Raw genomic sequence first — 14,848 nt, 5'->3', positions numbered from 1 at the left:
TTATGTACGCTAAAAATAAATATGTGAGATGATTTTTTTATAATTTTTATGCAAAAAATAGATTAGTCAAAATTTAGGCGTCAACAATATTGGTGGTGAATCGGACTCAAAAGCACAAGTCTTTGGGCGTGGATCCTAGTTTGAAAGTTTGCTGAAAATTTGCTAAAGAGGTAATTTTTCTGGACTTTTAATTGCTAATCTATGCATATTTGCTTGGAAATTTGCATTGTCATTCTTGGATCCCTTTGAACACGTGTGATTTGCAATTAAAGCAAAGGAAAAATTAAACCTTTTTATTGAATTCTTGCTTGAACTAGAAGTTGATTTTTTTTTTTTTATATACAAGAACCTGTTTGTTTTCTTTAGACGAATTGATCCATGAATTGAATTCTATGGGTGATAGATTGAACTTGAAAATATGTCTTTCCTCCAAATAATAAGCTATTCAATTGGCCCAACACAAAAAAAAGAGACAAAACTTTGGTAAAACAGATTCTTGGCGGGCATATATCCTCATGATCAGATTTGTTATGTGTAATAGAGATAATTCTTGCCTTGAGCCATCATGTTCGTTTGGATTATATTATCTCGTAGTTGTTTGATGTTATCTCATGTGCTATGGATGTGCTCTCCGATCTTAAGGATTATCTCTAACATGTGATTTATTGCGGATATTTATCTATTGGTCGAACAAGTTTCATCTTGTGATTTTTTTTTTTGACACTTGATTGTTAGAGATAAAGTTTGAGCTCATTGAATATTTGCCCAATTTTTTTTGAGAATTATCTGAAAATTAATTTTTCTGATCCTCAAAGATAATTTTCTAAAATTAAAATTGAATAAATTTTGGATGAGGAAAGGTGGGCTCTCACTTCACAATTTCGCCCACCCCTCTTTGAATTTTCGAAAATTCAAGCTCAATGGACTTATTTTTACTTTATTTTTGTCATGTTGTTTGTTTTTTTTTACTGTTATAAAGTTTGCACATCTTTAAACAAACTTGCCCATAACACACGCTCTCCAATTGTGCCTTGTCCCTTGGAAAACGTACATTAAAGGCAACATATGACTTCGATCTCGAAGTACGATCGTGCCCGTACGTGTGAATTAGATATCAAATCCTCGATCTCGAGGAGCGGATCGCTAATTCCTAAATAGAATTTCAAGGTTTGCCCTATGTATATAGGGACGACGGTAATTCTATAATATATTCACTTGCTAACCCTAATCTCGGGGGATGTTGTGAATAAAAATCGGAATTTCGGATTTAAAGGTGTTTTATGGGCAATATTGTTTATTTTTGTTCAAATTTCACTGTTTTCATGGTTTAAATAATTTCTTAAAAAATCCCAAAAAAGATGTCACGTTTTCTTAAGCTAAATCACATTTCTCTTCACTTCTTGCATGAAAATAATGTCTAATAAAATTAGGACTTTGAGAAATCAATTTCTTAAGTTAAATTAGATGTTACTTCACGTTAAAGTAGTTTTTACCTTTATTTTTTCATGAATCCGAAAATACACAAAAATATACCAAAAAATACCATCTACGTTGCATAGCATTATAGTTTAGTTTGCATTATTATATTTTCTTTGTCATGCATATTTGCCACGTCATTATGCCATGTCACGTATTTTTGCCATGTCATTACATCTCACATGTCATATAGGTAGATTGCATTATCATTGCATTTAATAAAAGAAAACCCCAAAAAGAAATTTAATTCAAATCATCAAACTAAGGTTTTTTCATGAAAATCGGGTACCGAAAGGGTATTAATTGAAAAGTTAATGTAACCAAGTCCCCGAATCCATTTAATCTCTGGTTCGTATGAAATAAAGTATTTTCTCCCGAATACTTTATTTAGGTTTCTAATCTAACTACCATAAAAGATTAGTGGCGGCTCCAATTTAAAATCTTGGCGTGTAATTGAACCTAAGTTGCGATTCGGTAGGACTTGGGAGAGTCCGAATTAGGTTAGTTAATCTAATTAACCTAATAATCCGTTAACCTGAAAAAACCAATTTTTAGGTCGCAACACCAGTAGCTGCTGTAACGACGAGCATAGCGATCGTCGCTGGTAGAGGTGACAGTCAGCTGACAGTCAATCCCTCGTGCAACAATAGTATATTCTGGATTTTCACGTAATTAACGGGGACAAATTTGACTTATTGAAATACGTTTCCTGGGTTACAGAACGTTTGGATGACCAAACTTCAACCGATTAATTCCACTAGTGAGCGAAAACCATAGAAAGTAAAAAATAATAGAAGAGGAGGATGAAGAAGAAACTAAATCATGTATTATAATAGCTACGTCATAACCCTCCTTCAACGTATTTGGTTAGTATCCGTTTTGACCTTAAACTTCTCGGTTGTAACTAACTTGCATTGCTATGGTGGCTCGCCAGGAGAAGGTTCGTACGTGCCCATCTTGGACCCAAAGATGGCGAAACTTCAAAGAGTTTGAATCTCACAAGCAACATCAAGCGCACATAACTATTCACACTTTAAGTTAATCATGATGCAATGAAGATGAAGTAGAGATACGTACTCTCCGGCGTCGTTCCTCAAGTCGACTCCTGACAAATGCTTAGTCTCTGTCAAGGCATCCCTCCATTTCTGTAGCTGCCCATCGTCTCTCTCCTTTCCACACAATCTCTCAAAACCTTGAGCGAATTCGCTTCCGCTTGTCAACTTCGAAATATCTTCTGGTTTTACGTGGAGGAAGATGGGCACAACTAGGTGACCATGGTTTTCATACCTCTTCTTGCACTCCAGAATCTCGACCAGCTCGTTCATGCACCACTTCGAGTCCGCACAGTTCTTGGAGAACACGATGAGGGAAAACCTCGCATGCCAAATCGATTTGAAAAGCTTGGATTTGATCTCTTCTCCAATGTCTTCTCTCGCGTTGTCTCTGAAGCATCGGATTGAGGCCTGCTTCAAAGCGGAGAAGAGGTGTGACATGAAGTTTCTCCTCAGGTCCTTGCCTCGGAAACTCACGAAGACATCATATTTCCATTGAGGAGGACGCGGAGGAGGAGGAGGTGGTGGTGGAGGAAGAGAAGGGGAAGGAAACATGGTTTCGGATATTGATTCAATGCTCCTATGGTGATTTGTTATGTAGTTAGACACTTCGTTTGAGGGATTATGTATAGGTAAGTTTGATCAAGACATTGGATAGGGACTTATTTGAGAAGAATCCTATGCAGATTCCGGCGGTGCCATGACTTACAAAATCGGGGTCCTTGATCATTTAATTAGCCACTGAAGTCTAACATGCTGTTTTGTATGTCAATTTTGTTAAAAAAATTTATCACCAGCAATTGCATTGTCTTCGATTTCTTTTTTATTTGGGCATTGAGCTTAAAATCCTTACCCAAATCACCCGTGGTAATCTTAATTAAAGACCACCGAATATGAATGGCATCAGAAAAAAAATTTAGACCATGTTTTCATGTATGAATTGCCCAGTAATGGTGCGCGGATGATAGTGATGATTATCAGAGAAGTCAGCAAGGGCCATGGCGGAGTCATCGCAGAGGTGGATGAGCTTAATTAGAAAGGGAGAGTGAGAAATGAACTTAAGTTTTTCCCGGTTGCGACTAAAGTTATCCATAAGAGTATGATTTCATTTTTTTTTTTTTTTTTGGTAAGGAAAGAGTATGATTTCATTGGTTACCATCAATTCTACAAATTGATTGGAGTGATCCTCCCACCACGTGTTAGAATATTTGAATACTAAACTAAATCTTTATATAATAGTTTAAACTTTTAAATAGTCGGCAGCAGCCACACAAAATTGTACATGACCCCTTATTAACCTTCCTTATCATTTATTTTCACGCTTAATCTTAGGCCAAAATTCAGGGTACACTTACTGTTTTCACATGATGTCGGCAGTAAAAGATAGCCCAACTGTTTTTGATTTTGTCTTCAGCGAAATAAAAATGCAAATAAGTTTCCTATTTGGATTAAGAAAATATTACCCATGTTTCTCTGTGGAAGAGAAACACACTGGGAAATGCGATTAGTGAGACACTGAAACTAGCTCTATTTTTTAGCGATGAACACCAATGCTTAGTTTATTTCGCGAAAAATAAGTGATTTATAAAATATTTTTCTAAAAATGATTACTTATATCACTTAAAATAATTACCCAATAAAAAATATATTCATTATCAATAGCAATTTATGTCTAAATAATTTCGTACCGATAAAAATATTGTTCGTTCGTTCATTTTTATAAGTGATATAGGTCATCGTTTTTTAGGAAAATATTTTCCAAATTACTCATTTTCCTATAAAAAAAAACGGAGTCCAGGAAGAAGACAAATTTTCTTTCAAAAGTTTCTCTTCCCAAGGAAATCACGATGATTCTGGTGTAAAGTGAAAGCAGGCTTGTCGTAGAAAGCATGCTGGCTCAAGCTGAGGAGCATGTCAAGTTTTATTGGCCAGGGGAAAAAAACACTTGGAACAAGAATCCTCTTTGCTAGAAGAAAAGAACCCAAATCCAGAAAATGAGAGATGATCCTCAAAATGAGGGAAAATAAAAGTGAAAGTATGCTCCACAATCTCATCTTTTTCTTTCAAACTAAAGTGAAAGGGAAAAAAATGAGACTCCGAGTATATGTTCTAGTCATTTATGCTTTTCTTGCATTATAAGCCATAGTTTTATAAAGTTATTATGAAAAATAACTCAAGATGCATGGAGCAAGTTAAAAAAAGGAGGGGTGGACCAGGGAATCACATTTTTGGGCTTAACGTGAGACATTAGGTTGGACACTGTTAAACTAAACCAACCATCGAATTACATGATTCCAAATGCGATCCAATGCAATCAAGATGCGTCTAAACCGTCCAGAAAACCCAATGATCCTGCCACCGACAGCATCCGATGGTATCCAACATTGCTTGTCCATAGATATTGGACAATGATGGGTGGAGAACCTCAGCTTTCTCTTATGTTATTACCTCATATAGAATTCATCATAGTTTGACTGCACGATTAGCCAATTGAAACTCCTTTAACTTTCACTTGCCGACAACAATATTGAAATGTATGATGATGTGTTAGCTATCTAAAGTAGTGTACTAGTTCGACCAAAAAAACAATAGTGGACTAGGTGGTCATCCCTTTTCCTTTTACCTGACTTTCACTTTTTCGGCTTTTACTTATCTTTGGAATTTTAGCTCGAACAAATCATCTTCTAATAGCTTGAACGTGCGTTTGGTTCGATTTTGAAAATTGGCTTTCAGCAAATGCTAGTGTCTTTAGTTTAAGTGATTTTGAGGAAATGCAAATGGTATTCAATAAAAAAAAATCTTTTAAAATGCAACTTTACGTTAAGTAATGTTTGGAAAAAAAATTACAAAGGGCTTTTGGTTGTATATTTTTTTTATTCAGCTTTTTCAAAAAAAAAAAAGAAATTAACATTTTTCATTGGCCAGCGAAGGGCTTCGGCCGAGGCCACCTGGGTCGTGCGACCCCCAACAACGAAGCCCGAGGTTGAGCAACCTAGGAGATCGTCGCCGGTTGTTGCGCAAACCCCAAGTGGCCATCGCAGGGGTTGAGTGACCCAAGCAATGAGGCTTGAGGTCAAGTGGCTCCAAGCGGCCTTCGTTGCCCTTCCCTTTAACGACTCCACCTTGAAGAAGAAGATGAATAGCAACAATTTAGGGATTTTTTTAAAAGAGGAGGAAAAATGCATTTCAGTAAGGTTTTGGGCAAAATAGGTATATGATGAATTTTCATTAATAGGGAGTTCAACGTTTTGAAAATGCTAAAAGCCCAATACTGGTCCATATCAACATTGGGCTTTCAGCCTTCCCAAAGCTGACATTTGGCCAAATGCTCATTGAAAAGGCTTGCCAAACATCCTAGCATTTCCCCCCACTCAAGTCCCTTAGGAAAGCTGAACCAAATGCACCTTAATATTTCTCTCATAGGTTTACAACACTTTTTGTAAAGATTCTATTAGGTTTACTGCCAATGTAAAGAACATTTTACACATTCATCATTAGAATGATGACGGGTATTTGGGCATAGTTGCGGTGACCAAATTTGTCCACATGTCCACCTAAACTTAAAATTCACTAATAGTGGCTAGCGTGCCCATCATGATTTGTGATGATCTTAGTCATCACGAACATTTTTAATTGTGAGATGACAACATTGAATGTTTTCACACAATATAGAGACCAAATAGAACATGTATCAAAATTTCAAGAATCACATTGAACAAATTAAAAGTTGAGGGATGATATTATACATTGGGCTAAAGTTCAAGAATCCCATTGAGCAACTTTAAAATTCAGTTTGCACATTGAGCCAAAGTTCAAGGATCATTTATGTCATTTATCCAAAATAAATTAATGAAAACTTTGATAATCAACGAAAGTGTTTAGGAATAGATTATTGTTAATAATGAAAACCCATCCATTAATTTTCATAATCGACATAAATGATTATTTTTAAGAATATTTTTTTATTTTTTAATTTATCATGATATAAACGCACCAGTGTTGCAAACAGTATGTCTTGGACAAATCCTTGTTATTGCTCTTTGTCCGGAAAAAACTCAACGTCGGAACAACTATGCCGAGAGAGAATAACTAGATTTGGACAAAAATCGATCTATAGAAAGTCCATAGATGGACAACAGTTGATTCACTCTCCATTGGCCTTATCCACCTTATTAAAATACAAAACTTCAAAAGTTTACTTTAACACACTATTCTTAGAGGATAGACCCATTCACATCCCTAGATTTCTGAGAATGTCCACGATGCTACATATTTACACGCAAACTTGAACGCCGACAGCATGGCGCACATAAAGGTCAATCTTAGCATTTTAAGTCTCAAAATGGGCTCCAAGTGAATCAATCCATGATCCGCACCTCCCATGAAACCCGACGATCTTTTTACCGGTTGATGGAAAAGAAAAGTACTTCCCGATCTCTTCGCCGAATGGCCCAAAAGTTCTTTCATTGCTCTGAAATGTGAGGGAACGAACAACAATATGCCCGCAAAAAATTCCAGAGTGACCAGAAAATGAAGTCAAGTACTCTCGAGGATAGTCGAGTTTAATCTGCAAAATTAGAAAGACAAACATCTTTATCCCTACCCCCGAACTGTAGAATGTTGAAAATCAGCATGAACAGAACACTCCGGTTGATAAGTTGTATTTGGTTAAATAAGCAATGTAATACCTAAATAGATCATTTCACTGCATCTAGAGCATAAGACCAATTTTGGTCTGGCACTGCTAAACAAATCATTCGTCTGTAGAACAAAAGGCAATTGCTCAAAAAATGCTTTGGCGGCGCTTTGAGAACAGTTACTAAGATTTAAGGAAAAATTGTTCCAAGACTTAAAAGTCATAAAGTGAAAATACCTTTTAATTCTTTATTTTTTTCAATTTTCGGAGGCAGTACTTTTGAATGTATTGAGGGCTTTCGTCGTAAATGGAACCGAGGAAGGTAGGAAAACCAAAGATAAGTCCCTTGTCTGGGGTGATATTACGTCATGCCCGGCAATGAGGATAATTCCCATTCCAGATCATTTGCCAATCTAAACACAAAATCTGCGGACTATTCTCATATCTTACCTTCACCTAGACCTGTCAAATAGGTGAATTAGATTGGATCAAAAATGGTCTAATTAGAAAGACCAATTTAATCCGTTTTGACCCATTTTCATATTATGCAAATATAATGACACATATCCAACCCGATCCATACCTAATTCATACCCTACCTGACATAGATTCCTAAAACACTTTCATATTTAACCTAATATAAGAAAACTCATACCAAACAGAGAAGCGAGATCGAGCAATGAGATAGAAAATGAAAAGAGTCACAGAGGTAGGTTGGGTTTAAATAAATTGTAAATTTAATTATGACCCATTTAACACCTATATTATGTTTATATCCATGTATGACCCGTTTACATGGAACATAACTAACTCATATAATGAGTCGGGTTTAAATAAATTGTAAATTCAATTATAATCCATTTAACGCCTATATTATATGTTTATATCCATGTATGACCCATTTACACGGAATATAACTAACTCATATAACAGGTCATCACATCATACATGAATTGAGAAATAGTTTTGTTACCCAGTTTGACAAGTCTACTTTCACCTTAAAACCAAACCTCAGCAACAACACAGAAGTACCACGTTCATAAGATTTAAGTAAATGTCTCAAAGCCCATACCTCGGGTGCTAGATGCCCTCCATCTTCACCACGTTTAGGGCCCAGAACCACAGACCCATTCTTGTCATACTCAACAGTAATGGAAACAATAGCTACTCCAGCTCTTACAATTATTCCCCTCACACCCGTGCTCTCTCCATCGTCCCATGGACTGCCACCTTGTCCTCCAAATGGCCCAATGGATCTCAAGAGATGGAGATCAGAAACTGGTTCAGAGTAGACTCCTAGCGCATCAAGTTGGATGCCAGACCTTCCGTGGAAGCCTATGATCTTGTTGCATGTTAATGCACAGCTAAAGAAGCTCCCTTCTTCCTTACCAAAGGGTCCATGCCTTCTTATATTGCTTTCGAACGTGAGTGATTGAATGACAGAATTATCATGTCTGGTGTAACCTGACATTGAGGTCAAGAACTCGCGAGGGTAGTCCAAGTTAACCTGCAGAATCAAGATGAGACTGCAGTCGCCTAAGAAATCATTGCATCCACGTACAACCTAGAAGTTTAATCCTTAGACCCGAGAATCTCCTAAAGCTAATGTACGGATGGACTACTATTCTTACAGTGTACTTTTAGGGTCAACAATCGAAGACGATCGATATGAGTTTTGTGAGACCAATACTAATTATTTTAAAAGCTTAAGCTATCATATGAATGCATGATTTAATATATAAATATTCTATAGTACATTTGGATGGTTTTCATTCCCCTCTAAGATGCTTTCCACAACCCATGCGTTATCATTGTACATCATGCACACAGGTTGCTATCACTCACAATTTACTTTGATAAAGCTTCTCAAGTTAATTAGAAAACTAATGCTCGATCTAATGGTGGCAAAGGGCAGTGGTAGTTGCCTAAGACTTTCACCGTACTTTACCGCACCGCATAACAACATTCCTGCTAGAGTAGCAATTAATGCCAATAAGAACAGCTCTATTACAGCCATTTCAGTACATTCAATGTGTTTGACGGACAAGAGGAATACATAAAGTGAACCTAGCAGATAAAAAATTGAAAGGTTTCCTTGAAATTGTTCGTTTGGCAATTTCCTGAAAAAATAATCATAGGTTCTTTTTCCCATCAGAACAATGAGGATGTTGTGCTTGTTACTAAACTATCGAAGAGATGAAATATAAACAAGGTATATCTTTTTCTTCTCAGAGGTTGGATCAATCATCAGAAGAAGTATTAGGCCAAAAATTAGGATACATTCTGGAAAATTTCATCAAAGAGAAGCAAATGAAAGGCTTTCACAAAAGTTCTTGTAGAATCGATAAGGAGGTTTGTGCAGGAGTGTGTTCGTGCGAGAGAGAAAGACAGAGAGAAAGGATCAATCATGATATGAATGGAAAATATGCAATGAACTCACCGTATGGATATCTCCGTTGACACTGTGACCATGCGTAGGGGACCAAAGAGACTCGCCGTTATCGTCATACTCAAAGGAGATGCATTTGACAACATCTTCCAACATCATCTTTATTGTCTTTACACCCTTAAATTTTCCATCGTCCCAACGGTGTCCACCTTGGCCTCCAAATGGTCCAATAAACTCGACTGGATATAGATGAGAGATTGGTTCAAAATACGCTCCAAGAGATTCAAGATGGGAACCAGAACTCCCATAAAATCCAATGATTTTTCCTCCAGTGGCTGGAAATGAAAACTTCCTTCCGGTTTCAGTGCCGAATGGTCCGTATGTTCTTTTATTGCTTTGAAACGTGAGTGAATGGATGATAGTAGAGCCACAATCACTCGTAATATAGCCCGAAACTGAAGTTAAATACTCGATTAACCAGTCCAGATTTATCTGTAACAATCATTAGAATGTAAGCAATAGTTAATGCAACAAGTTGAAAAACAAAAACATTATGCCTGATGGTAACTAGCCCGTGACACCAACTTCTAGGTAGTTAGGTAAATAGGCATGAGCGGAAAAGAAGAAGAAGATGATCTTGCCTAATTCACTATCCTGTCGTATGTCTTATGCAAATAGCAGATACCCTTTGAGTTGCACACGATATGTCATCGTTAACATTGTGTAATTTCTAGATCCATTCATCATTTGAGTTACAAAAAACAACTCATTATTCGAATTCAGTTAATTATGCCAATAAGTCATTATGGAAACAACTCAGGTACGCAAAGCAACATTCACAGGCACAGAAATCACCAAATTCCAAAAACAAATAAAAATCGTGATTGAATAAATTTTCAATTTTATTATGTTATACATCCCGCTATTATATTTCCTAGATGATTTGTAAATATGGTGGTTCAACTTGGCCGTCTTGTAAACATTAGCAACTAATGATTTCTATCTACGCAATATGTCTTCAGCAGAATCAGCACCAGCCAATATGAGCTGCGTGAATCAGAAATGAAAATAGTAGCTTTGATCGGGAAAAGTACATTAGAAGTGCCATAACTTTTATTACGGCGTTCACTTGAGTGCTATAACTTTCAAAACGTTCACTTAAGTGCCATAACTTTTAAAAATCGTTCACTTAAGTGCCATGTTGACGTGGCAGCCGGAAAAGTTACTGTAGACACCGGAAAAGTTATCGTAGACGCCGGAAAATTGACGTAGCACGCCGAAAAGCTGACGTGGCACGCCGGAAAAGTTACTGTAGCACTCAAGTGAACGATTTTGCTCCGACGTAGCACTCAAGTGAACGATTTTAAAAGTTATGGCACTTAAGTGAACGTTTTGAAAGTTATGGCATTTAAGTGAACGCCGTACACAAGTTATGACACTTCTAGTGTACTTTTCCCAGCTTTGATGTAACACCAAGATCGACAGTTCATTACTCGAATAGCACCAGTACCTTGTTCGTTGTGCCTCCACCACTTGCTATACCATGTGCAAAAGAACAACCTTGCTCATAAGTAACAGTAATCGACTCAATTGCAGAACCAGAAACAAGTTCAATTTCTCTAACATCTATATGCTTGTCGTCGTCCCACCGGTCTTCATAATTACAGTTTCCAAATGGGCCTACGACTTCGAATGGATATGAATGAGAGATCGGTAGAAGATATGCTCCTATGGAATCAACAAAAATACCACACCTCCCAAAAAATCCAATGATCTTCCCAGCAACCGGTGGAAAACTGAAGAATCTCCCTCTCCCATTGCCAAATGGACCATATGTTCTCCTGTTGCTGTGGAAGATAAGTGATTGAATGACGACAGGTCCCTCATTCTCTCTGATATAGCCCGACACTGATGTCAAGAACTCATTTGGATAATCTAATTTTACCTGCAGGCAGCGGCACAAATCTAGTATCCATCAGCTTCATCAAGAAATGAACCTTCCCAAAACTAAGGATATTTGATTCTTTTGAGGACTTAAAAAATGCTTCAAGAGGATATTGCATGAGCACTTGCAATCCTTCTTTCCAGATAGAAAATCAATTTGTTAGTCTCACTAAACTCATATTACAATCATTCAGCTCCATCTTAAAACCCTGATTTTTGCATAAACAGATGGAGTTCAAGACACTGTATGTTGGGAACATCAAAGTAAAATCGAGAACTTTGATAAATCCAACATCAAGACAAGTAGATAAAACCAACAGAACTCTGTTATTTTTGCTTTCTTTCTTTTACAAACATCGAGAATTTGGGAGATCATGAAGCATTGTGGACCAACCCCCCCTTGAATCCTTTTAAGCCATTTAGCTTTGAAATGGACTCTCATTCTCCAATGACCAAACAGTACCTCATTTTGATGGGGAGTACCATAATTAGACATATACCATAGCATACCATAACAATGGACTCACCGTGCATATTTTGCCTTCCGCAGGTCCACCATGAATTGGCGAGCGGACCAAACTCCCATTCTGATCATACTCAATATAAAAGGACTCAATCACTGATGTTACAACTAGAGTAATCCTTCTAACATCGGTGTATGTTTTATCATCATAAGGACGCCCACCATGACCTCCATATGGCCCTAGGGATTGAAAGGGAAGAACAGAGGAGAACGGTTCTAAAGGTAATCCAACTGAATCAAGATGAGGGTCTCTCACCAACTTCTCCAATATTTCATGCCACTGATTTTTTCTCTTCTTAGAGAGGAAGGAACCAAATCTTTTAAGAGCTATTGGAAGTCCACCAGTGTAGTGGACAAGACTCTCCGACAACTCTCCATAGCCTTCTTGAGGATGGTCTTTGCGGAAGGCATGGCGACTCAAGAGTTGGAGCGATTCTTTATGAGTCAATCCTGGGAGCATGTACTTGTTATCTACTTTGAGATCTTCCAGAAGCTGCTCATCTCTTGTGGTTATCACAATTCTACTCCCATTTCGGAACCATTCTCGATCTCCAGCGCCGAAATAGTCAATTTGGTCCTTCTTAGTGATGTTATCGAGAACTAGAAGGATCCTTTTCCGACAGAGCTTAGTTTTTATCTCGTTGATGTTGCTGTTAAGATCAAACAATTCTAGACCTTGTACCTTCAGAACATCATGGAGAAGTCGCTTCTGAAGAAGTAAAAGAGTATCTTGGTTTGCATCTCCCACGTTTTCGAGTAAGCTAACACCTTCAAATTCCCTAAAAACACGATCGCAGACGACTTTGGCCAACGTAGTCTTACCAATCCCTTTCATTCCCCATATTCCAACGACACGGACATCATCCTCTGACCCAATTTCCAGCAACGATATCACGTCCTCTACAAAGGAATCTACCCCAATCGCATTTTTGACAAAATAGGGGGAGATTCGTGTAGGACTGATCCTATAGAGATGTCCTACAATTTGCTCGATGAAGTTTGATTGATCCCTGTAGTTGCATAGGAAGGACAAGTCCAATATGAGTAACTACATCATAGAGAGGCTATCAGCAGATGAGCAACGAGCCCATGAACAAAACTCAATCAACAACATATTTCAAATCGACCACTAATATAAGTTTTTTCGTGAGTGAGCATATCAAATGCATTACCCGTTAGCATCATTATTCAAGTGCCATCCTGACAAATTCCCAGCTTCTTTAAGCGCATCCTTCCACTTCTGCACCAGCAAATCGTCCGTGTGGGTGGCCAAACACCTTTCGAAACCATCCCCAAATCGTCCGCTCTGTCTCCGAATGTCCCCTGGCTCAACATCATAGAAAATGGGCAGAACGACGTGACCCTGATGATCTCTGAACCTCCTGTTGCACTCCAGGACCTCCACCAGCTCGTTCAAGCACCACCGCGAGTCGGCGTAATTGGTGGTGAACACGACGAGGGCGACCCTAGAATGGCGAATCGCGTCGAGCAGCTTGGGCTCGATGAAAATCCCGGTCTCCAGTTTCTCATTGTCCCTGAAGTAGTAGATCCCCGCCTGCCTCAGCGCATGGAAGAGGTGGGCCGCGAAGGTCTTCCTTATGTCTTTGCCCCTGAAGCTAACGAACACGTCATACTTCCATTGATGGATCGAAGCTGAAGACGAAATGCATCGCTCGATCTCTTCGATTCCCATGGGGACAGTGCGTGATTGAGTGAGAGAATCTGAAAAAGGCCGAAACATTTCCGCGAAGGTAGAAAGTACGTATGAGAAAGAGAGAGAGCGCAAGTGGTGAATGAGAAGGGACGAGGAATCAAAGCTTCGCTGTCAGGACAGGCTCGGCTTCTCCAATTGAATCCTCGGACAAGTTGGGGAGCGAGACTTGGATTTGTTCGAAGAACTGAAGAAAGACTTGCTCGCTCGAGGACGATTAGGTTTGAATCGTCAAACGAACCACATCCACGAATCGAATTCTCTTAAAAGCTTGTGCTTGGTCTACGTGACAGAGATATGGGTTTGACGCTTCGGGACACGCGCCTGCTGGTGGAAGAAGAAGATTCATCGTACCAGTTGACGTAAATGCAACCTACACGGCTGCATGTACATATTGATTCATTTTTTTATTTCCTAATATCTTGCCCTTTTCTCTATAAGCCATTTCCATAGCCCAATGTATCGGATATTTCCAAATAAGGATTCGATATGCTTTGATTTTCTTGAATAAAGATCTGAACTTGGCTTTATTTCAGCTAAGGACTTAGTATCTCCATTGTTTCAAAGATGAACTTGACCGAGGGTATATTTGTCATTTGCTTTTGTTTATTTTTTCTCTTTTTTTCTTTCCTTTTTCCTTTATTTTTTCATCCCTTCCTTTCTGCCGGTGTGCGATCTCAAGTGATGGTCGGCCACTAGTAAGGGTGGGCGAGGCAATCCTTGCTCGTGACACCTTGCCCATAACGGCCAAGAGGGACGACCTTGGTTGGGCGAGGCAATCCTTGCCTGTGGCCGTCGTGAGGAGGCCACCCTTGACGGCCAAGAGGGATGGCCTTGCCCGGGCGAGGGCTTAGGCATCGCCTCACCGGTGGTTGTCGAGGCAAGGCTGCCTTTGACGGCAGTGAGGGATGGCCTCGCCCGATTTGGTGAGGGCCGCCCTCGTTGACCATAGGTGAGGCCGGCCCTCGCTGGATCTAGATAAGGGTTGCCTTGACGTTGCCGATGAGGGCGACGACCCTTGCTGGCCACAACAATGAAATGAAAAAAAGGAAAAGAAAAAATTACAAAAAATGACGAAAATGTCATTGGTTAAACTCTTCTTTGAAACAAAGTGGGC

The 14,848-nt window shown here is 38.7% G+C and overlaps 3 protein-coding genes across 4 annotated transcripts in view; all 3 read right to left on the bottom strand.

Annotated features, from left to right (window-relative positions):
• The window catches only part of LOC115731927 (jacalin-related lectin 4-like), a 37,314-nt gene extending 34,501 nt beyond the window's left edge, over positions 1 to 2,813 (bottom strand). The window contains exon 1 of the mRNA XM_048272190.1: positions 2,554 to 2,813. Within this exon, the coding sequence (XP_048128147.1) occupies positions 2,554 to 2,801 (248 nt within the window). The 5' untranslated portion in view covers positions 2,802 to 2,813. The remainder of the gene's footprint in view (positions 1 to 2,553) is intronic.
• The window catches only part of LOC115726604 (jacalin-related lectin 20-like), a 99,672-nt gene that overhangs the window by 64,365 nt on the left and 20,459 nt on the right, over positions 1 to 14,848 (bottom strand). The window lies entirely within an intron of this gene.
• Positions 6,743 to 13,736, bottom strand: LOC115733391 (jacalin-related lectin 4-like). Of its 2 annotated transcripts, XM_048272192.1 has the most exons (6): positions 13,193 to 13,736; positions 12,025 to 13,030; positions 11,064 to 11,498; positions 9,605 to 10,045; positions 8,237 to 8,671; positions 6,778 to 7,095 (listed from the first exon to the last, which is right to left on the bottom strand). In XM_048272192.1, the coding sequence occupies exons 1-6, from the start codon at positions 13,711 to 13,713 to the stop codon at positions 6,859 to 6,861; spliced, it is 3,075 nt and encodes a 1,024-aa protein (XP_048128149.1). In that variant the 5' UTR covers positions 13,714 to 13,736; the 3' UTR covers positions 6,778 to 6,858. The 2 variants fall into 2 exon arrangements, with proteins under 2 accessions (XP_048128150.1, XP_048128149.1); XM_048272193.1 differs by lacking the exon at positions 9,605 to 10,045 and having other exon boundaries at positions 6,743 to 7,095.

This window comes from Rhodamnia argentea, chromosome 11, assembly GCF_020921035.1.
Source record: "Rhodamnia argentea isolate NSW1041297 chromosome 11, ASM2092103v1, whole genome shotgun sequence".
Taxonomy (NCBI): domain Eukaryota; kingdom Viridiplantae; phylum Streptophyta; class Magnoliopsida; order Myrtales; family Myrtaceae; genus Rhodamnia; species Rhodamnia argentea.
Note: the sequence above shows the minus strand (reverse complement) of the source record. Positions and strands in the feature narration are given on the sequence as shown.

Bases quoted from the DNA above. Each gene is read 5' to 3' on its own strand.
- LOC115733391 (XM_048272192.1), bottom strand. From the start codon at position 13,713: ATGGGAATCGAAGAGATCGAGCGATGCATTTCGTCTTCAGCTTCGATC. The intron at 11,499-12,024 runs GTGAGTCCATTG...CGCTGCCTGCAG, and splicing joins CGGAAGGCAAAATATGCACG to GTAAAATTAGATTATCCAAA. The intron at 10,046-11,063 runs GTACTGGTGCTA...TGATTGTTACAG, and splicing joins GTGGAGGCACAACGAACAAG to ATAAATCTGGACTGGTTAAT.